Raw genomic sequence first — 22,988 nt, forward strand, 5'->3', positions numbered from 1 at the left:
GGGGAGTCGGGCAGCTGGAGGCATCATGGAGCCAGGGTAGTCCAGCAGCCTGCCAGGCTGGGAGGTAGGCGCCCTCGGGTGCTGGGAGATCAGGGTGCTGAAGAGCGGGCTAGCCAGGCATTCTGGGAACATGTTTTGCTTTTTAAAAACCATTTTTAAAAGTCAGAAACATGTTAGACTTTTCAGTCCCCTTTCCCAATTAGTTTTTAAGTTTTCATCCAGATTTGGGACAGAAAGATTTATCGCCAACTGGAACTTTTTCACAGGATGGAGCTTCTCTGTGCAGGCCAGCTGCACTGGTGACCCCAGTCCCTCTCTCTGCACCTTGAAGGCAGGGAGCAGGGTCCCCAACATCTTTGCTGTTGGAACCCCGTATGGAAAAGGTTAAGAATCACCGGGTTAGACAATAGAGCAGGGATTTTCCACTGCTGGTGTCTGTCGCTTATGCAGTGTATTAACCATCTCCTTGTGCAAAAGCTTTTGGCGGGGAAAGGAAACCAAACAAAATAAAATTTGCTGGAGCACTGAATTCTGTTAAGTCTCTGAGACTTGTTGCCTCTGGCTGCTTTTGAACTAAGAAAAAAAAACCATGCCAGCAAACTCCCCTGCAGATACCACACCCAGCCATCAATCTCCTGTCTCCTCCCCCCAATGCACAAACTTTGCATGAGCTGCCTTCACAGGCAACCACCAAGATCATCATTTATAACCAGCCCCGCAAGAAGCAGCTTCCTGATCTGCCCAGTCTGTGATGGCAGGCCGAAGATGAAGGCTTTTCTTCTCGCCCTGCTGGTGGCGGTTCTGTGTGTGGAGCAAGGTGAGATGCTGCTCATGATCCCTCTGTGCCAGACAAAGAGCCAGGGAAGCGGCTAGAAATGGCAGGGGCAGAGGGGGATTTTTGCAGCATCGTGGGCAAAGATTCTACCTTTAAGTGGGAGCTGGCACTTCTGCAAACTTCCCTTTGCAGCCAGCTGCTTGGTCATGCGAAGCAACGGCTGGTGCGTTGGCTGTCGTTTGAGCACTAGGTCAGCCTAGATATTTACAATAATCTTATGAGTCTGGGAATCTAGTACAGACATTGTTTATTGTACGTATTACAGGAGGAGGCAGATGCCACAGTTAAGATTCAGGGCTCATTTTGCCTGCTTACAAACACATTAAAAAGCAGTCCTTGCCCTGGAGAGTTTACAGTCTAAAGTAAGACACAGTGTAATAAGGGGGTTGAACACACAATTGGATGGGGGCTGGGTTAGGGTTGCGGTGCTAGGAACACAGATTAGCCACAGAGCAATTGGACAGTTTCAAATCAAAGGATATTTTAAAAATACACCTGCAAATATATCAGTGGCCATGGTTCACAGGCGGCCGTGCAAACGTAAACAAACTGTCTGGTGGCCCGCCAGCAGATTACATTGATGGGCCGCAGGTTGCCCACTACTGTCCTAGAGAGTTTATAGTGCAAATTGGACAGGAAGTGATGCATGAGGGTGACATAGAGAAGGAGGGGATGGGTTAAGGAAGAAAAAGATCTGTCCACAGGCCGCAGGTTGCCCACCACTGCTCTAGGAAATGCACCTTGCCTCTCCATTTGTTTCTATAAAGCATCTTGCATGTTTCTGACACTGTAATAATAATAACCAAGCTTGTTTGGCAAGTCAGAATGAATTCTCTGGTCTTCCATGTGATACCCATCAATAAATAACACATCATGTCATTCACATTTCATTTGTCAGAGCCAGTGTGAGCTCATATCACAATGACCACCCGCCATCGATTGGTACCTGTCTCTTTGCAAATTAGTCCTTATAAAATATTGGACCTGCTCTAGCCAGGAAGGAGTTGTTTCCCCCATGCATATTAGCCCAGGTGCACTGTGGATTTTTGTTCCTTCCTATGAAGCATCAGGCAATGATCACTGCAGAAGGTAGGATGCTGAACAACTTGAACATATGGTCTGATCTGGGATGGCACATCTTCTGTATGTAACACTGACTATGTAATACAGACATGGTAATCAGAGGGGACTGAACCTAGGGTCTTGAGCTCCAAACAGTAGGCCAGTATCACTCAAACTAAAGGAGAACACTGTTAGCTATAAGAAGGAGGTTGTTGAAAGTGCTTGGACCAACCCGTAGAGGGAGGCATGCTCATTCTCTTAGCTAGTGTCACAGAATCACAGAAATGTCCGGTTGGATGAGACCCCAAGAGGTCATCAAGTCCAGCCCCCTACACTGAGGCAGGACCAAGTAAACCTAGACCATCCATGACAGATGTTTGTCCAACTTGTTCTTAAAAACCTCCAATGACTGGGATTCCACAACTTCCCTTGGAAGCCTCACAGTTCAGGTTTTCTAAACCTTTTATCATTTTTGTTGCTCTCCTCTGCACTCTCTCCAATTTGTCCACCTCTTTTGGTGCCCAGAACTGGACACAGTACTCCAGCTGAGGCCTCACCAGTGCCAAATAGAACAGGACAATTACCTCCTCTGTCTTATGTACAAGACTTCTGTTACTAATATTAGCCTTTTTTGAAACTGTGTCACATTGTTGACCCACATTCAATGTGTGAACCACTATAACCCCCAGCTCCTTTTCAGCCGTGCTACCACCTAGGTAGTTGTTTCCTATTTTGTAGCTGTGCATTTGATTTTTCCTTCCGAACCGTAGTACTTTGCACTTAACTTCCTTGAATTTCACTTTGTGGATTTCAGACCAATTCTCGAATTTGTCAAGGGCATTTTGAATTCTAATCCTGCCCCCGAAAGTGCTGGCAACCCCTCCCATCTTAGCATCTTCCGCAAATGTAATAAGCATGCTCAGTACTGGCCACTGCGGTACCCCACAGGATTCGCCTTCCCAGTTTGACGCTGAACCATTGATAGCAGTCTTTCAATCAGTTGTGCAACCATCTTATCGGAATTTAATTTAGAACACCTTTCTCTGCTTTGCTTATGAGAATGTCATATAGGACGGGGTCAAAATCAAGCTACATCATGCCTACCGCTATCCCCCATCCACTAGGCTAGTTGTCAAAGAAGGAAATTAGGTGGGTTTGGCATGATGATTTTTTGAGAAGTCCAGGCTTATTTTTGTTTTATAACCCTATTACCTTGTCTGTAACATTCTGGCTTTGGAAAGGAACATGCTGAGAAAGTATTTACAAATGGGTGTCACGGAGGGCGCTGGGGGAACTTTTCAGAGGCATAAATAGCAGTTGCATGCTCAGCTGCCATTTATGCCTTTGAAAATTTGCTCCTCTGTGTTTTGGGTCCAATCCTGAAGTCCTTACTCAGTCGACGCACAGGGAAACCTATCACTGGCTTCAGTGAGAGTTCGGCCTGAAATAGCGGCTGAGAACATCAGGATATGGTCCACTTTGATGCTCATTAGCAGCAGGTGACAGGGATGGGGACTGTAGACCAGGAACCAATAACATATTCCTGCACGCCTCTAACATGGGCTGTGTTTTCCTTTTGCAGCTCACTCGCTGGTGTGCTTCAACCTCCCGCTGGGGTTGTCTGGCATCAACTACATGTCAAAGTAGTGAAAACTACTGCGTGACCACGTATCTCGGTGCAGGAATTGGTAAGTTTGGGCATATTCTACCTATTGTCTTTCCATAGCACTTTCCCTGAGGACATCCTGCTCCAGCTACAGATCACTGGGTTTTCCTTCCTCCATCTGCTGGAAGGATGGGACATTGCTGGTGTGGAACTGGGGAATCACTCCTTGAAACCGAATGGCAGGAGAACTTTGCTGGGACGCACTAAGGGGGCGGGAGCCCCCGTGCTCATTAGTGAGGTTTGCAGCCGAGGGAGTGACTGAGAGGAGGGCAGTGCAGGCAATGTCAGGCTTCCTCTACGCCAATGCGGGGGCTCCATAGCTACCCCTCCAGCATTGGCTGAAGTCCTGAAATGAGGCTCTTTATAGCCCAGTCCTGCAGATGCTCCCCAGCAGTGGGTTCTGCTACTGCTGAGGTGGGCGAGGGCTGGGACTGAGTTCCCACCTGCTCCTCAGCGGCCCTGCAGGGGCTGCCATGGGTGTCAAAGGGAAGGAGGCTGCCTGCCTGAGTGGCTGCCAGCCTTGAACGGTGCGAGGGAGCAGTTAGAAAGGGCTCAGTGGATCCTCTGCTTCTCAGCAGAGGTTCTCAGGGAAGCAGCCTCCTCTGCTCTGCTGCATTCTTGTGGCATCGAGCCCACCCCCCTTTCCCTCCAGTTTGTTGGGGGGAAAAGATGGCTGCCTTTGTCCCTGGACCGCAGGGGAAAGGACGTCTCCCAGCTGTGCCCCTCCTGCGCCCGATTGCACCCAGTGGCAATTATACACAAGTGTAAATGTCGTTGCCAGCCTCTGCATTTTGAGCGGACTGTGAGTAGCCAGTTCCTGGGGAGGCTCACTGATACTACTTGCCATGTGGTTCAGTTATCAAAAGTAGTGGCAGGCTATTGAGTTGTGCAGGGAACTCGCCCAGGGGATGAGAATGTTAGGCTCTGGTAGAGGCCTCCCTACAGGATGGGGGAGCAGGCAGATACCGGACACAGTGTTGGTATATAATACTCTAAATATTTGTATTGATTACAGTATAAACCCCACTCACTCCACATTCACACTCCTTTCATACTACACCAGAATCAGAAGATCCAAAGGACATCCCGACGGCCAGTCGAAATTCATTCCGATCACAAGGCGTGGGGAGCCCCACGTTACACACCTCTTCTTTTTCAGAGCTCTGGGTTGATGTCTGACTCCAAATATCAGATATGTCAGGCAATTATTTATAGACCAGTTCGTCGCATCATCAACTTTTTTTCTGTTTATGAAGCCTTTCACCCATAACTCCAGACAAACAGTTCTGGGCAGCTCACCAGTCGAAATTCAGTCCGATCACAAGGCGTGGGCAGGTCGCCATAATCCAAGATGTTCCATTTCCCCCAATTCTTGCATAACTGCAGAGCTGGTGTTATTCCCTTCCTGTTAATTCTTTCTATTCCCCACGGACATAAGTTGTTTTTGCGCAGACAATTCTTGACCGCTCATAACCGTGACTCCTTGCTTCAGCTGCCAGCACTCAACTCATGCCCTCATGTCAAACACACAGCATTTATACTGGGCCCATATGGCCTATCGCGTGTTACAACATATACATCACAACAAGACCAGCTGGATGGCAGGCCGCTGTAACTGCCCTGCATAACTGACATTATGGGCCTTGCTTTCCCAGTCTGGCCTCCTTTCACGCCCGGGGAAGCCATGCGATGGTTTAAGCACCAAACATCTCACGTGCTGGTGCAAGTTTCCGCTATTGGCATGTGCAAGTGAGAGAATTTGCACGCTCCAATCCTGGAGCTGGTTGTGCATGGACAAAAGGAGGCCGGGTTGAAGCCTTTTTGGGTATATTGGTGTCTGCTGCTTAATGAGCTCTGCTGTGACCTAGCTACTACCAGCTCTTTAAAGCACTGACGCTCTAGAGCAGGAGACAGGACTTAGTCACCTCTGTGCTGCGTCCCCACAGCCCCCACTGAACTCCCAAAGCCCTGTCCCAGCATGCAGTAGGCAGAGTGTGACAATCTGGAATGGATTCTCAGGGTTCATTGGCTGTTCCCTCGTCCTGGCCAGGAATCTGAAGGGGATGTTCCCAGATTGTTACATACGGGTCTGTAACTGCTAGGAAGAGACTAATGCTGTTTTTATGGTATATAATAGGAGTAGTGACTTCTCATGGCTGGGCATTCAGTGGCAGAGATAAGGCTGTGAAGCTATTAACTGCAGGGCCGTTCACCAAATTGCCCCACATTTCCTGGTGCCCTACGCAGCTGCGTGCTGCTCCAGTGGCCAGCCCTATCCCCTGGCAGGCTACGCTGGTCAGGAAAGCTGCCCCCTCTCCTGCTCCGCGCCCACTCCTCCCCTTCCCCTTCCCCATACCCCCACCCCTGCTCTGTCCCTGCCCCGCCTTTTCCCACCCTTGCTCCGCCCCAGCCCCACCCCCACTCCACCCCTTTCCCTGAGCTATGTCCCGGGGGACTGCAGCAGGAGTCGGGCGCATCCCGCACTCACCGGGCGGTGGGAAGTGGAGCGACCCAGCCCCAGCCCGCTCCGCTCCGCCGACTCCTGCATGAAAATCAGCTACTTGGTGCTGGCCATGGTGATCTTGGCTAGCTTCGTGTATATCAGGGCCGGACTGTGATCGGGTCAGGAAAAAAGAACTTGATGGCCTGAAGAACCTGCTCCGGCTTCTCCAACGAGACACCAAACCGCCTCTGTGCAAAGCTATACTGGGGTTACCAATGGTGCCCTTTCTTCCAAACTCTCTCTCAGATCCCATTAGACAATACCTGCCCTCTTGCTGTTCACAAGAAAATCCTATGCTGTCACTGGGTGCCCCTCTGTGCCTCTCAGCAGATCTGGATGGCTGCTCCCTGGATGCCTGCTCCCTGGGCTTGGGCACCACAGGAGGCCTGGGAAGCTCAAATGAACAGTGCTGCCTCACTGGGGAGATGCCCGCTTGCTCTCCTGACCCATCAGGAAATGGTGGATAATGTTGGCAGGGTTTCTGCTTTTATACCCGTAGTCCCAGTTGATGGGGCTGATTTAAAAAAAAGGTCAGGGCTCAACAGGAAATGTTTAGCCCAAACCACCTCCAAAGCGGAATACTTAAAGACCCCTGCCTCTTGCTACCGCAGAGACATTTCCCATCCACGTCACGCTAGGGATCAGCGTCAGACTGAGTGCCGGGAAGGCATGATCCAAAAACAAACCTCAGACACATTCACCCCTGGTTGGATTCTGGTTTTTTACATTGTTTTCTTTATTCTGCTCCTTGGATGACTTTTCTTATGTAAAAGGAATGCAGTGCTCGCACCGTGAGGAATGTGAGCATCACACCTGAATAAACACATTCCTGTTCTTGCCTGAGCCCAGATGTATTGTGTGTCTGTTTGCTTGCTGGAAAAACAGGGTGTGTGAGGTGCCCTTAGCCGAAAAATCAACTCATGGGTGCAGCACAACTGCTCCTTGGGACAGCGGCTCTATGGTTCTCATCAGCGCCCTCTCTCTTGACACTTTTCATCCTAACACAGACCTTTACCTCCCATGCCTGCTCCCATCCCCCCTTCAGTATGGGCCCAGATGAAGGAACACTTGTTCTTCCCAGCTGTGGTAGCTGTAACTTGTCCCACAGACCAGATGCTGCCTTGTATCGTTTTACTCCCTCAAAGCCCTTTCGGATTCAGTCCGTATGACTGAGGCTGGACAGGATGAAGCGTGAGTCTAGTCTACCATAGACGTGTCATATGGGACTGGAGCAAACGCTAGGGGAGCAAAACCGCTGCGGGGTCAGTCTGTAGGTTAGATATTAGCATCTCTCCGATTCCTGCCTTCCATCGTCAGTGAGTGGTGACGGAAAACCGTGCAGCTCTATTTAAAAACAGCCATTATGAGCAAACTTCTTTAAGCCCTTGTCGTCATTCCAGAGCGCCCCCATGCGGGCAGGTGTGGTGTTGCAGGCGAGCCCTTACTTTGTTTTCCCCTCACCCAGGGTGGTGGCAAGTCCAAACAGCCTGTTAAATTTTAAACAGCACCCCCTAGTGGAGGGTGTCATTTGTGAACAGAAAAGCCCAGGGAGAACATCAACAAAACTTTCATCCCAACATCCTGGTGGGAGACTAGATCATCTTAGTCCATGTCCCCTACCTGAGTGCCATGTTCTCCTCTACCCAGGCTCTTCCCCCGGGGTTCCCTTGGTTCCAGTCTCTGCCCTGGGGTTGTGCCTCTTGCCCCTGCTGGAGTAACTTCCTTCTCTGGAGCCAGTGGGTCGGGGAAGTCCGTCCACTGGGACCCTTCTCCAGGTAAAGCAGGTGATCCACGCGAGGCCGAGCTTCCAGACTGTGTCTGGGTGACAGTTGGCTGAGACCAGGTCCTTTTGGGTGCCTGCAGATTGCTGTCCTCTATCTAGGAGGTGCCCGTCTCCATGAGCTCCTCTGAGAGGCTCGCTGTCTCCATGGGTTCCCCAGAGAGCCCTGCTCAGCCCTCTGGCTCAGGTTTCTCCTGCGAGCTGCCCTTTTGAGCTGCCCTCTAACTGAGCATGGGTAACCTTTATTAATTAGCCACCCAGGTCAGCCGATTACCCCAACTAGGGCTAAACACTTACTTTTTCTTTAAGGATGTAGACTGACATCATGACATATCCACCTTACTCCAGGGGCTTTAAGGAAAATAATAATTATCATGAGACTCATGAGAGTTGGTAATGCTGAGTTTCATAGAATCCAAGGCCCAAAAGGGACAGTCTGACCCCCTCTATAACACAGGCCAGAGAAGTTCCTTGAAAAAATTCCTAAGGATTATCCTTTAGAAAAACATCCAACCTGGATTTAAAAAATGGCCAGTGATGGAGAATCCAATATGACCCTTGGTACATTGTCCCAGGGGTTAATTCTCTTCACTCTTAAATATTTACACCTTATCTCCAGTACAATGAAAGCCTTTACAGGTAACACTTTATATCTCAAATGCTTTAACAGTCCCCCCCCCCCAACTTTTTTCTGTCTTTAATAAAAGTTTGAATAGATGTGAATGATGGTTGTTACAATCGCAGTCAGCGGTGGTCGCTTGATGTGGATGTTCCAACAGTGCCTTGTGGAGGCACCTTAAAGAACTGGTTGCAAGTAACTTGCCAAGAGTCACCCAGGAAATCTGTGGTGGAGAAGACAATCAAACGATGGTCTCCCAAGTTCCAGACCAGCATTCTAGCCACTGGCTCAAACCAAAGACTTGATTTGCCTACCTGAAGAGGAAAGGCTGAGGAGGTAGCATCTACATATAATGCCTAATCCAAAGGGATAGCCCTAGGGACTAGACAGGAAGATTAGTTATCTCTATACTCTCTTGCTCTCCAGAGGACTTTGGCTAGTAGTCACATTGCTTATCACTTTTCTTATCTACAGGAAAAGGAGGCTAGTTGCAACCTTTCCATTCTAACTGCTCTAGTAAATGACTGCTTGTCTATTAATAGTGTGTGTGAGCCCATTCGGATTTTTTTTCTTAAAGCCTCAGCTCCTGGAGTCATGAGATCATGTGAGAACTTCAGATTTCATTTATTTATTTTTTAAAATATTTTTAATCCCTCCTTATTGCAGAGACAAGCTCAGGATTTTTAAGCCAGACTCATGATTTTGAGGGGCTTGACGCATGGTTTTTGGATTAGTGGGATTGGCCATACAGACCATTTAGACTCTGTGGAATTATAGGTCCAAATTCCAGCAGGAACAACTCAGACCTTCACCTTTCCCAGACAGATAAATGGTGTCTCATACACTTTACTGAGTGGGAATAGTTTGAATGAGACCTTAAAAAGGAGGTCATGTCTCCTCTGTATGAGCATTAGAGATTTTATCACACTTTTTATAAGAGAGGAATGATATCTTTAGCCAGAATTTCCCCTCTTTGGAGAGTACTTTGAACTGGTTGGTTCCTGCCTTTCACCCCAGAAGTGGCTGCATTTCATTGGTGGCTACATGGTTTAACATTCGTTGCTGGTACTTACACAAGATCAAAGAGTTTCTATTCCAATATGCCATTTGCACATGCCCATAATTTGCCAAAATTTTCATTTTGGGGACTCAAATTTTCCACGGTGGCTGCCTGCTGGAAGGTCATTTTTTTGCAAAGTTTGGACAAAATCCCATCAGCAGTTGTTGAAATGTTTGGGGGGGGGAACACTTTTCTGCATGTTAAACCCCCCCCCCCCCAATACTACCTTAATAGGTCAGGACGGCAGCCAAAACAATTGTGGCTTGATACTTGCCATGGCTTGCCATCTAGAAAGGACGAATGCTTTTGTTCCATTTTGATTTACCAAAGTTATGGAGAGCCCTTTTCAAGGCTTTCTATGCAACGAAAGGGGCTAGAAACATGGTAAATGAAACCTGAAGTTAGCCTTGGCATTTCTAGCATCCCGTCCCCGCAAACCAGTGGCTGGAGCACAGCTATGGGCTTCAGCACAGATGATCAGCTGTGAGCTTAACTATAAATATGGCCCTACCAAATTCACAGACATGAAAAACATGTCACAGACCGTGAAAATGGTCTCACCTGCATGAAATCTGATCTTTTGTGTGCTTTTACCCTATATTATACAGATTTCACAGGGGAGACTAGTATTTCTCAAATAGGGGGTCCTGACCCAAAAGGGAGATGCAGAGGGGTCACAAGATTATTTTAGGGGGTTTGCAGTGTTGCCACCCTTGCTTCTGTGCTGCCTTCAGAGCTGGGTGGCTGGAGAGTGGCGGCCGTTGGCCAGGCACCCAGCTCTGAAGGCAGAACCCTGCCAGCAGCAGTGCAGAAGTAAGGGTGGAAATACCATACCACACCACCCTTACTTCTGTGTTGGTCCTGGCAGTGGCTCTGCCTTCAGAGCTGGGCTCCTGACCAGCCGCCACCGCTCTCCAGCTGCCCAGCTCTGAAGGCAGCGTCGCCGCCAGCAGCCGTGAAGAATAAGGGTAGCAGCACCGCAACCCGCCCTTACGATAACCTTCTGACCCCCCTCCCCTCCCAACACAACTCCCTTTGCGGTCAGGACCCCGAGAATTACAACACCATGAATTTTCAGATTTAAATAGCTGAAATAATGAAATTTATTACTTTTAAAATCCTAGGACCCTGAAATTGACCAAAAGGGAGCAAGAATTTGGTAGGGCCCTAGCTATAAACTCTCACCAGACATCAGCAAGCAGACAAGGTCTCCCATCCAAGCCCTAAGCAGCCCCGACCCTACTTTGCTTCTGACAGTAGATATGTTCAGGGTGGCACGGCCGGAGATAGAAAATGAGGTGAAAAATTACAAATCTTTATGTAGTTACAAGAATCCCTGAGAGGCCATCATGAGGGCCTTTATACACCATTGCCCTACACTATGTGCAATCCTTCCTCCCTGTGCAAAGAGGGTGTCAAACGGTACCAAAGAACAACGGTGGCATTTTACACTCACTTTGCACTTTAGCAAATGATGTCATAAGGTGCAAAGTCCTCAGTGGAGCACAGGATTGGGTCCAAGAGGTGACTATAGCTGGACTGCTTGGTAATAGTAACCATAAGGGATAGGTCAGTGGTTTGAGCATTGGCCTGCTAAACTCAGGGTTGTGAGCTCAATCCTTGAGGGGGCCATTTAGGGATCTGGGGCAAAAAATGGGGATTGGTCCTGCTTTGAGCTGTGGGTTGGACTAGATGACCTCCTGAAGTCCCTGCCAACCCTGGTATTCTATGATTCTATAGTATAATTAAATTTAACATCCCGGTGGTGGGGAAAACACCAGAGCAGCCCAACACTGTAACATTTAAACCCCCATGAGTTTTTAACTTGTCATCCGGATTTGGGCAGAAAGATTTATTGCCAACTGGAACTTTTTCACAGAATGGAGCGTCTCTGTGCGGGCCAGCTGCACTGGTGACCCTCGTCCCTCTCTCTGCACCTAGAAGGCAGGGAGCAGGGTCCCCACCCTATTTGCTGTTGAAACCCGGTGTGGAAAAGGTTAAGAATCACCAGATTAGACAATAGAGTAGGGATTTTCCATCGCTGGTGTCTGGCTTATGCAGTGTATTAACCATCTCCTTGTGCAAAAGCTTTTGGCACAGAAATGCTTTAGTCCTCCTGCATTTCCTTCTCCCTCCAGGCTGCAGCGGGGAAACGAAACCAAACACAATTACATTTGCTGGGGCACTGCATTCTGTTAAGACTCTGAGCCTTGTTGCCTCTGGCTGTTCTAAGAAAAAAACCCACGTGAGCAAACTCCCCTGCACATCCCACACCCAGCCATCAATTTCCTGACTCCTCCCCACTATCTCCCAGTCTTTGCGTGAGCTGCCTTCACAGGAAAACATCAAGATCCTCATCTATAATCAGCCCCACCAAGAAGCAGCTGCCTTTCTGCCCTGGCCGAAGATGAAGGTTTTTCTTCTCGCCCTGCTGGTGGCGGTTCTGTGTGTGGAGCAAGGTGAGATACTGCTCATGATCCCTCTGTGCCAGACAAAGAGCCAGGGAAGTGGCTAGAAATGGCAGGGGCAGAGGGGGATTTTTGCAGCACCGTGGGCAAAGACTCTACCTTTAAGTGGGAGCTGGCACTTCTGCAAACCTCCCTTTGCAGCCAGCCGCTTGGTCCTGCGAAGCAACGGCTGGTGCGTTGGCTGTCTTTTGAGCACTAGCTTGTGTGGATGTAATAAAAATAGCTCAGTGCAGGCATAGAAAATTATCTCCGTTTCATGATGCTTAGGGGGATGCAGTGCTCTGGATGCAAGAGGGAGCACAGTTCTGTGGATCTGAGCTCCTTCCAACAGCAGCATGTCTTGAAAGGCCTAGGGGAAGATGAGGGGGGGCTGACTAGCCCTAGAGACAGGTCTAGTCATCTCTTAAAGAAATCTTTTATACGGTTATCCTCTGAGCTAGGCTCTTTTACTCAGGGCGATCAGTGCTTCTCAGCATTGCTTTCTTGCAACCATAATTTTTGCAAGTTCTTCTACTGTAATCAGCTAAAAACATAAGGGTCTGATTATGATCCCAGATACAGTGGAGTAAATCAGGGGTAACTGCACTGAATTCAATTAATTTGGAGGAATGGCATAAGTGAGATCAGACTCAGGCCCTACGATCTTACAATGCTGTGGTGGAATCCAGTAATATTGGAGGGGGTCACAGCAGTAGGTTCTGGTTGGAGGAGCTACTGGTTGATTCTTAATGGAGGATAAATTTTACTCCTCCAACTCTTCCTGAGCTCATCTGGTTTTAAAAATAAGGAGGTCTGGGGCGGTTTGATACTTGGATAGGAGACCTCCAGGGATAAAAGGTGTTTGTGGAACAGGCTTTTATTTATTTATTTGCCACTAAAGCTAGGAAGAACAGGCTCGGTTATTAACCAACGAATGTTCACTTGTTCGAAGATTTCCCCATTTATATGCTCCCAGATGTTGTTGTCTTTTGATTGTCTATATAAATGTATTATCCCCCTCTCTTACTGTTTACTCACATTAATACACACAAATAAGTCACCCCAAGACCTGCACCGGGTGCCAGGGTAAACTACAGCCTGAGCCCAAGGGAACTGACCAGCTCCAGCCACCTGGGTTTCTGGCTCAGAAATCAAGAACACTTCCAATTCCATGGGGTCCACAGTGAGAAACAACCAGTTGGTTTCTCGCTGCTCTTAAGACGATCTTAGCTGCCCATTCTAGATACTCACTCTGGATCCCATGCCGCAGTGTCTAAGCACATCGTGATTTCAACCAAGTGGACACAGAGAGTGTGTTATTTTTCCAGTCCCAGTCTATATGTGATCAAATTAAGCCCAGGGCATGAGAGAAATCTGCTGGCCCCTGTGCCTGGACAGTAGACACCCTTCGCCAGTCAAATGGGGTTATTGCAGGTAGCTTTGTCCCCAGAACAACAGGAATATTCCTTTTGCCATGCAAGGACCCTCTCCCGAGGAACTCCCTTTGCTTTAGCTGGCTATACACTAACCTGCCTTGAAGACATCACATGGTGTTTAAATGCCAAGTACTGGGCTGTTGAAGGAGAGCAGTGGTTGCCTGGAGAACACAGACAGAGCTGGCGTGGGCAGTAACGGCTTGATCCAAAGCCCAGTGATGTCAGCGGGAGCCTTTCCACTGACTGCACTGGGCTTTGGGTCGGGGCTTGAAAGCCTTGGCCGAGCTCTGCTCTTTGCAAGGTCAGATTGCACAGGTCTTATCTAAGGCATTTCCTGAGGGTTGTGTTGTATCTCATGAGTTCGTCAGCATCTCTAGTAGCTGAGAACCAAAAGCTTCTTCCCCTGGCAAATTGTTCCATCATCTGATTGGTGGCAACTGGTTTTTGTGCTTGCATTGCTTAGGTTCTTTGTTCTGTAGTTTCAGTCTCAGCCTCCTTAAATAATTCCTCCCTCTTCATTACGTTTTCTATTATTAGCTATTTTTCAGGAGCCCGTTGTTTCTGTTTTTTCTCTGTAATGTAGTTACTCGTACTGGCATTTGACTTGGTGCCGTGTGAGATTTTGATGAAAAAACTAGACTGACAGAACATTAGCATGGCACACACTGACTACGGCCATGTCTACCCTGGCGCGCTTACAGTGGCATGGCTGTACCGATGCAGCTGTGCCTCAGTACGATCTCTCGTGTGGCTGCTGTGTGCCGACCGGACAGAGCTCTCCCGCTGACAGAATTAAACCACCCCCAGTGAGTGGTTGTAGCTGTGTTGGTGGGTGAGCGACATAGCGCTGTCCACACTAGCAGTTAGGTCGGTGTAACTGATGTCTCTCCGGGTGTGTGTGTGTGGGGGGGGGGGGTTCACACCTGTGAGCAGCGTAAATTTTGCCGACGTAAGTGGTAGTGTAGACCTGGCCTAAAAGCTGGCTCACTGATAGGTGTCGCAATGTAATTGTCAATGGGGAATTGTCCTGCAGGGATCAGTTCTTGGCCCTATGCTATTTAACATTTCTATCAGTGACCTGGAAGAAAACAACGTCATCACTGATAAATTTACAGGTGACAGAAAAACTAGGGGAGTGGTAAATATTGAAGAGCTCAGGTCACTGATAAAGAGCAATCTGGATTGCTTGGTAAGCTTAATAATGGGCTCTTCAATCTTCAAGAGAAACCGATAACAAGATCCATTGTGGGGAAGTTGAAGCTGGACACATTCAGACTGTTAATCAGGCATACATTTGTAACAGTGAGGGTCATTAACCATTGGAACAATTTACCAAGAGTCATGGTGGATTCTCCATCACTGGCAAATTTTAAATCAAAATTGGGTGTTTTTCTAAAAGGTCTGCTCTAGGAATTATTTTGGGGGCAGTTCCCTGGCCTGTGTTTTATAGGAGGTCAGCCTAGATGTTTACAATGATCTTATGAATCTGGGAATCTAGTACAGACATTGTTTATTGTACGTATTACAGGAGGAGGCAGAAGCCACAGTTATGATTCAGGGCCCATTTTGCCGGCTTACAGACACAGTAAAAAGCAGTCCCTGTCCTGGAGAGTTTACAGTCTAAAGTAAGACACAGTGTAATAAGGGGGTTGAACACATGATTGGATGGGGGCTGGGTTAGGGTTACTCTGCTAGGAACACAGATTAGCCACATAACAATTGGACACTTTCAAATCAAAGGACATTTTAAAAATGCACCTATAAATATATCAGAAATATTGAGATCAGTAATTGCTATGGGCAGAAATACAACAGTGTTGTAAATTGCACCTAACTACTCAACATGAGTATTTGGAATTATGATAAAGAATTCATTTTCACTCCTCGTTAACCGTGTTTGCCAGCGTAGCTCTGGGAGAGGGGGTGGAGCTGGATTCTATTCTGGCTCACACATCTAGGCAGAATTGTTTAAGTGAGATCATAAAATGGTTATTAGTGAAAGGAAGGATGGTCCGGTTGATCAGGCACTAGAGTAGGACTTGGGAGGCCTAGGTTTAAATTCCTGTTCTGCTACAAACTTCCTGCATATCCCTGGGCAAGGTACTTAGCCTCACTGTGTCTCAGTTTCCCCATATGTAAAAACAGGGGTGTTGTGAGGGTAAATACATTGAAGATGCTGAGGTACTCAGATGCTATGGTACTGGGGGGGCTATATAAGAACCCTTGTTAAGAGCTAGATTAGTGATGATGAGTAAACAGGAATGATCAAGGTTAAACTTGTGGCACTGATGATTAAAAATGCAAACTGAACTAAGATCATCTGCCTTAGAGTCACTAAGGGCTTGGCTATACTTGCGAGATAGAGTACATTAAAGCAGCTCCGGGCGCACTAGCTCACTACCCATCCACACTGGCAAGGCCCGTAGAGCGCTCTGACTCCACGGCTAGAGCGTTCCTGGTACTCCACCGCGGCAAGAGGAATAATGTTTGCTGCGTCTTGGCTATAATGCCCAGGCGTCAGTGTGAACGAGGTGTTGCATTACTGTGCTCTGATCAGCCTCCGGAAACGTCTCATAATCCCCTTAAGTCAAGTGGCCACTCTTCTCATTGTTTTTGAATGCTGCAGGAACGCGGATATGCCCTTTGAAAGCTCCGTTTCTGACAGCTGGCTGCTTATCTGCTCTGAGACAAAGCAACCATTAGTGTGAAATGCTGTGTGTGAAAGAGAGAGGCGGTGGGGGGGGTCTGCTGCTGTCTGAACTTACAAGACAGCATGGTGACATGCTCTCAGCCCCCAAAAAACCCACTCTCTCCCCCCCACATACACACAACACATTCCCTGTCACACTCCACCCCACCCCTCCACCCCCATTTGAAAAGCACGTTGCAGTCACTTGCATGCTGAGAAAGCTGCCCATAATGCACCGCTCCCAATGCCGCTGCAAGTGCTGCAAATGTGGCCATGCCAGTGAGCTTGAAGCTTTCAGTGTGGGCAGACTGCATCTCTTTCCCTACTGCGCTCTACGAAGGCTGGTTTAACTCAAAGCGCTCTACATCTGCAAGTGTAGCCATGCCCTGAGGGACAATCAATGTGGAATCTCTGTGATGCCATTTGTATTGGCTCAGAAATGAATCATCAGATTAATTCACTGATTCATGGGCTCCTCGGAGGACCGTGCTGTCTGAGGCTGTGTCAATGGGAGGCTTTCCTCTGGCATCCGTGGGATTTGAATCCGACCTGTGGCTCTGTAATCCTGCCAGGTAGCTGCAGTTTAAACTGCTCTGCAGACTTGTTAGGAAAGCAGCCCCTTCCTTCAGGATCAGGCAGTGATGTTTTGAGCTGATGATGCCATGCGTGTAACTACATATTCTTGCTATGAAGTGATGGGGATGGAGCTGTTTGAAAACCGGTCTCGGCTTGTTCTAGCTGCATTCTCCAGACCTCCCACTCATGTAGTTCAATTAGTGTCTCTTGATAAAGCATCTGTTGTTTTTTTCTGCTTCAACCCTGGACTCCTAGAAGCCTTAGTCATGAACCAGAACTACATTACGCTAGGTGCTGTATAAACACAGCATGAAGATCTTACACTTTGGGTGCTCAGTAATAATAAACAGTGACCCCCGAAGTGCACGTAGCCGTTCAAGTGCAGCTGGTCCAATAAGCCAATAATCTCAATGTCTGTATTTAAAAAATGACCGGAACCGTCAAGAAGCACCGCACCTGTGTTCAGACGCTGATCAGAGCCCCGGTCTCTTGCCTTCGCTCACTTTACTGAGGAGCATTTCAAAATCTTGCCCATCTTTTCATCAGATGGAGAAGAAGCAGAAGAGAAGGTGCTGGCTTCATGGAGGGTTCGGGAGACGTTGTGCTGGTGGAGGGTGTGACAGGTTCTCCCTAGGGCGCCACCTGGAACTGGGGTACCACTGACCCGCCAACCTGGGCTCCCTTTACACTATACTGCTGTGACCAGCCTGCCAAGCCCTCTTCCAGGCTCTGACCTGAACTTTCTCCAGCATACATACAGGTGGGGACACACCCAGCTGCAGTTACACGCAGATGCTGCGATCAACTCTGCATGGGAAGGCTCCAGCTAAGGTATTGGCCACATGCTCAGGCACGCACCCCCTCTGGAGTGTAAACCCAAAATTATACCGCCTTGTGCTGCACAGGGAACTGTACAGCATAAGCTCATGAAATTCACCCCCTCCCTCAATGCGGAGAGGAGTATACAACAACGTTTTGCCCCAAGTTATGACTCCCTCAAACTGGTTTTAGACAATGCAAAACCAAGTTTATTAACTACAAAGGATAGATTTTAAGTGATTACAAGGTATAGCAAATAGATCAAAGCAGATTACCTAGCAAATAAACAAAAATGCAATCTAAGCTTAATATACTAAATATGAACAGAATATGAACAGCAGATCCTCACTCTAAGTGATGATACGAGCAGGCTGAAGATTCTTAAGGGGCAAGCTGCACTTGCTTACAGCTTAGAATCCCCCTGGTGTTCCATTCACAGGCTAAAAATCCCTTTAGCCTGGGTCCAGCACTTCCCCCAGTACAGTCTTTGTTCCTCAGGTGATCCAGGAGTCTCTTTGGGTGAGGAGTCAGTGAAGAACCTCGGTGATGTCACTCCCCTGCCTTAAAGAGCTTTGTTTGAAAGCTTGGTTCCCAGACCAGTCTGTGGAAAAACACTGATATCCCAAAATGGAGTCCAGCACCAGGTGACCTAGTCCCATATCCCTGTAGTGTCATCATAGCCGTGAGTCTGAGGCTGTCTGCAGAGTCCTCAGGAAGGCCTCCAGGTGGGAGATGAGTCTTTTCTAAGGCCTATTGTTGTCTCTAATGGCCCTTCCCCACCCAGGTTTTCAGAATGAAAGCATCTGGTCCAGTGGGTGTTCCCCAGGGGTAAACACATTTGTAATACAGCTAAATAGTCACTATTCCTAACTTAAGATACAAAAATGATAAAGGCATGCAAATAGGATAATCATATTCAGTAAATATCCAAGGATCCAATGATTTCTTACATGACTGATCTGGCATAAAAGACATCATAATTATGCCATAATCATATCATAACATCTCTATGAAGGACATAGGGTGCAGTGTCACAGAGGGCAGGGATAGATCAAGGTGACTGATAGGGGAGAGCCCAGTGTTCACCATCTGTGGCATGTATGCTGTGGGGCCAGTGGCCTAATCATGCTCCTGCTCTCACTGGAACTGTAGGGTGTTAGTGGGTATTGTAGCCAAAACCAAGATCGGAAAGTGCCCTGCCCTCAGCTAGGTGGGTGTGCTGGGAGAGCTGGAGAAGAGGTTCTCTGCTCCCCACCTTTGCTAGGCTAGCTGTCAACTTTAAAAAACGATGAGCAGTTGCAAAGAGCACTTTACTCCCCACCTGGCCCCACTGGAGTCGTGTGAGTAAGGCACTCTCCAGTGTAGGCGGAGCACGTGCTTGTAAAATGCGTGTTGCATCCTCTTCTAGTGTCTGGGCCGCAGAGGATAACAGCCCACTACTGCTTCTAGTTGGAGTTATCAGTTCCCTGCCAGTGGTCAAGGTCTGTGTTGTGCTGCTGAAAGGCCTGGGTTCAAGCTCTGCTGGTGACCCATGGAGGTGGAGAGATTGTTATATAAAGGTGGCAAAATCAAGTCCTGGGATGAACTTAATGCTTCAGATCTTGTTCTTTCTTAACCCATCCCCTCCTTCTCTTTGTGACCTTTACGCATCACTTCCTGTCCAATTTGCACTATAAACTCTCTAGGACAGTAGTGGGCAACCTGCGTCCCGTCAGGGTAATCTGCTGGCAGGCCGCCAGACAGTTTGTTTACATTTTCACGGCTGCCTAAAGGTCCCAGTGGCTGCGGTTCGCCATTCCCAGCCAATGGGAGTGGCCAGAAGCGGTGGCCAGCACATCCCCGCAGCCCGTGCCGCTTCCCACAGCTCCCATTGGCTGGGAACGGTGACCCACGGCCACTCGGACCTGCAGGCATCCGTGCAAATGTAAACAAACTGTCTGGTGGCCCGCCAGCAGATTATCCTGACGGGACGCAGGTTGCCTACCCCTGCTATAGGAAATGCACCTTGCCTCTCCATTTGTTTCTATAAAGCATCTAGCATGCTTCTGACACTGTAATAATAATAACCAGGCTTGTTTGGAAAGTCAGAATGAATTAGGTGGGTTTGGCATGATGATTTCTTGAGAAGTCCAGGCTTATTTTTGTTTTATAACCTTATTACCCTGTCTGTAACATTCTGGCTTTGGAAAGGAACGTGCTGAGAAAGTATTTACAAATGGGTGTCATGGAGGGCGCTGGGGGAACTTTTCAGAGGCATAAATAGCAGTTGCATGCCCAGCTGCCATTTATGCCTTTGAAAATTTGCTCCTCTGTGTTTTGGGTCCAATCCTGAAGTCCTTACTCAGTCGACGCACAGGGAAACCTATCACTGGCTTCAGTGAGAGTTCAGCCTGAAATAGCGGCTGAGAACATCAGGATATGGTCCACTTTGATGCTCATTAGCAGCAGGTCACAGGGATGGGGATTAGAATAATAGAATCATAGAAGATTAGGGTTGGAAGAGACCTCAGGAGGTCATCTAGTCCAACCCCCGGCTCAAAGCAGGACCAACCCCAACTAAATCATCCCAGCCAGGGCTTTGTCAAGCCTGACCTTAAAAATATCTAAGGATGGAGATCCCACCACCATCCTAGGTAACCCATTCCAGTGCTTCCCCACCCTCCTGGTGAAATAGTGTTTCCTAATATCCAACCTAGACCTCCCTCACTGCAACTTGAGACCATTGCTTCTTGTTCTGTCACCTGCCACCACTGAGAACAGCCGAGCTCCATCCTCATTGGAAGCCCCCTTCAGGTAATTGAAGGCTGCTATCAAATCCCCCCTCACTCTTCTCTTCTGCAGACTAAACTCTAGTTCCCTCAGCCTCTCCTCATAAGTCATGTGCCCCAGCCCCCTGATCATTTTTGTTGCCTTCCATTGGACTCTCTCCAATTTGTCCACATCCTTTCTGTAGTGGGGGGCCCAAAACTGGACGCAGTACTCCAGATGTGGCCTCACCAGTGCCGAATAGAGGGGAATAATCACTTCCCTCGATCTGCTGGCAATGCTCCTACTAATGCAGCCCAATATGCCGTTAACCTTCTTGGCAACAAAGGCACATTGTAAACGAGGAACCAATAACATATTCCTGCAAGCCTCTAACATGGGCTGTGTTTTCCTTTTGCAGCTCACTCGCTGGTGTGCTTCACCTGTACGGATGCGTCCTCCAACTGGGGTTGTCTGGCATCAACTATATGTCCCAGTGATGCGAACTACTGTGTGACCACGTATATTGGTGCAGGAATTGGTAAGTTTGGGCATGTTCTGCCTATTTTCTTTCCATAGCTCTTTCCCAGTTGATATCCTGCTCCTGTTCCAGATCACTGGGTTTTCCTTCCTCCTTCTGCTGGAAGGATGGGACATTGCTGATGTGTAATTGGGAATAACTCCTTGAAACTGAATGGCAGGAGAACTTTGCTGGGACGCGCTAACGGGGCGGGAGCCCCCGTGCTCATTAGTGAGGTTTGCAGAGGAGTGAATGACTGAGAGGAGGGCAGTGCAGGAAATGTCAGGCTTCCTGTACGCCAATGTGGGCGCTGCATATCTACCCCCCCAGCGTTGTCTGAAGACCTGAAATGAGGCTCTTTATAGCCCAGTCCTGCAGCTGCTCCCCAGCCATGCGATGCTTTAAGCACCAAACATCTCATGTGCTGGTGCAAGGTTCCACTATTGGCGTGGGCACATGAGAGAATTCGCTCGCTCCAATCCCAGTGCCTGGCTGGTTGTGCATGCACAAAAGGAGGCCAGGTTGAAGCCTTTTGGAGAATATTGGTGTCTGCTGCTTAATGAGCTCTGCTGTGACCTAACTACTACCAGCTCTTTAAAGCTCTGAGGCTCAAAAGCAGGAGACAGGACTCAGTCACCTCTGTGCTGCATCCCCACAGCCCCCACTGAACTCCCAAAGCCCTGTCCCAGCATGCAGTGGGCAGAGTGTGACAATCTGGAATGGATTCTCAGGGTTCATTGGCTGTTCCCTCGTCCTGGCCAGGAATCTGAAGGGGATGTTCCCAGATTGTTACATACGGGTCCGTAACTGCTAGGAAGAGACTAGTGCTGCTTTCATGGTATATAATAGCAATAATGACCTCTAAAGGCTGGGCATTCACTGGCAAAGATAAGGCTGTGAGGCCATTAACTGCTGAGAAATGGCCTCCTCATCTCAGGATTGATTAGCTACATTGGTACAACTATCTCCTTTGCAGAGCTAAGGAGCTCCTGTCCGAACTCTGAGAAATATTTTAATCTTGAGTCTCTTTCTTTTTCCGGTACAGGCGGACATTCCGGGCAGAGCATCTCCAAGGGGTGTGCTTCAGTTTGCCCCAGCGGTGGGATAAACATAGGGATAGCAGCCGCCTCTGTTTCCTGCTGCAGTTCATTCTTGTGCAATACCAGTGGGGCCAGCAGCGTGAAAGTCAGCTACTCGGTGCTGGCCATGGCGATCTTGGCCAGCTTCATCTATATCAGGGCTGGACTGTGATCGGGTCAGGAAAAAGAACTTGATGGCCTGAAGAACCTGCTCCGGCTTCTCCAATGAGACACCAAACCCCTCTCTGTGCAAAGCTATACTGGGGTTACCGATGGTGCCCTTTCTTCCAACTCTGTCTCAGATCCCATTAGACAATACCTGCCCTCTTGCTGTTCACAAGGAAATCCTGCTGCTTTCACTAGGTGCCCCTCTGTGCCACTTAGCAGATCTGGATGGCTGCTCCCAGGGGTTTGGGCACAGGAGGCCTGGGAAGCTCAAATGAACAGTGCTGCCCCACTGGGGAGATGCCTGCTTGCACTCCTGACCCATCAGGAAATGGTGGATAATGTTGGCAGGGTTTCTGCTTTTATACCTGTAGTCCCGGTTGATAGGGCTGATTTAAAAAAAGGTCAGGGCTCAACAGGAAATGTTTAGCCCAAACCACCTCCAAAGCGGAATACTTAAAGACCCCTGCCTCTTGCTACCGCAGAGACATTTCCCATCCACGTCACGCTAGGGTTCAGCGCCAGACTGAGTGCCGGGAAGGCATGATCCAAAAACAAACCTCAGACACATTCACCCCCGGTTGGATTCTGGTTTTTTACATTGTTTTCTTTATTCTGCTCCTTGGATGACTTTTCTTATGTAAAAGGAATGCAGTGCTCGCACCGTGAGCATCAAACCTGAATAAACACGTTCCCGTTCTTGCCTGAGCCCAGATGTATTGTGTGTCTGTTTGCTTGCTGGAAAAACAGGGTGTGTGAGGTGCCCTTAGCCAAAAGGTCAACTCATGGGTGCAGCACAACTGCTCCTTGGGACAGCGGCTCTATGGTTCTCATCAGCGCCCTCTCTCTTGTCACTTTTCATCCTAACACAGACCTTTACCGCCCATGCCTGCCGCCATCCCCCCTCCAGTATGGGCCCAGATGAAGGAACACTTGTTCTTCCCAGGCGTAGTAGCTGTAACTTGTCCCACAGACCAGATGCTGCCT

The 22,988-nt window shown here is 48.5% G+C and overlaps 1 protein-coding gene across 2 annotated transcripts; it reads left to right on the forward strand.

The window, feature by feature from the left end:
• Window positions 1-728: 728 nt before the first annotated feature.
• On the forward strand, window positions 729-22,709 carry LOC311515407 (lymphocyte antigen 6E-like). 2 transcript variants are annotated; one of them, XM_084618417.1, is made up of 3 exons: window positions 729-817; window positions 20,659-20,778; window positions 21,803-22,709. In XM_084618417.1, the coding sequence occupies exons 1-3, from the start codon at window positions 766-768 to the stop codon at window positions 22,006-22,008; spliced, it is 378 nt and encodes a 125-aa protein (XP_084474543.1). In that variant the 5' UTR covers window positions 729-765; the 3' UTR covers window positions 22,009-22,709. The 2 variants fall into 2 exon arrangements, with proteins under 2 accessions (XP_084474543.1, XP_084474544.1); XM_084618418.1 differs by lacking the exon at window positions 729-817 and adding an exon at window positions 11,755-11,984.
• Window positions 22,710-22,988: the final 279 nt, after the last annotated feature.

This window comes from Lepidochelys olivacea (genome assembly GCF_965140295.1).
Source record: "Lepidochelys olivacea isolate rLepOli2 genome assembly, chromosome: 2".
Taxonomy (NCBI): domain Eukaryota; kingdom Metazoa; phylum Chordata; order Testudines; family Cheloniidae; genus Lepidochelys; species Lepidochelys olivacea.

What these genes read in the sequence shown, in the direction of transcription:
- LOC311515407 (XM_084618417.1), top strand. Translation starts at nt 766, where the DNA reads ATGAAGGCTTTTCTTCTCGCCCTGCTGGTGGCGGTTCTGTGTGTGGAG. An exon ending in GGTTCTGTGTGTGGAGCAAG is followed by an intron (nt 818 to 20,658) that starts GTGAGATGCTGC and finishes TTCCTTTTGCAG; the next exon opens with CTCACTCGCTGGTGTGCTTC. An exon ending in GTATATTGGTGCAGGAATTG is followed by an intron (nt 20,779 to 21,802) that starts GTAAGTTTGGGC and finishes TTTCCGGTACAG; the next exon opens with GCGGACATTCCGGGCAGAGC.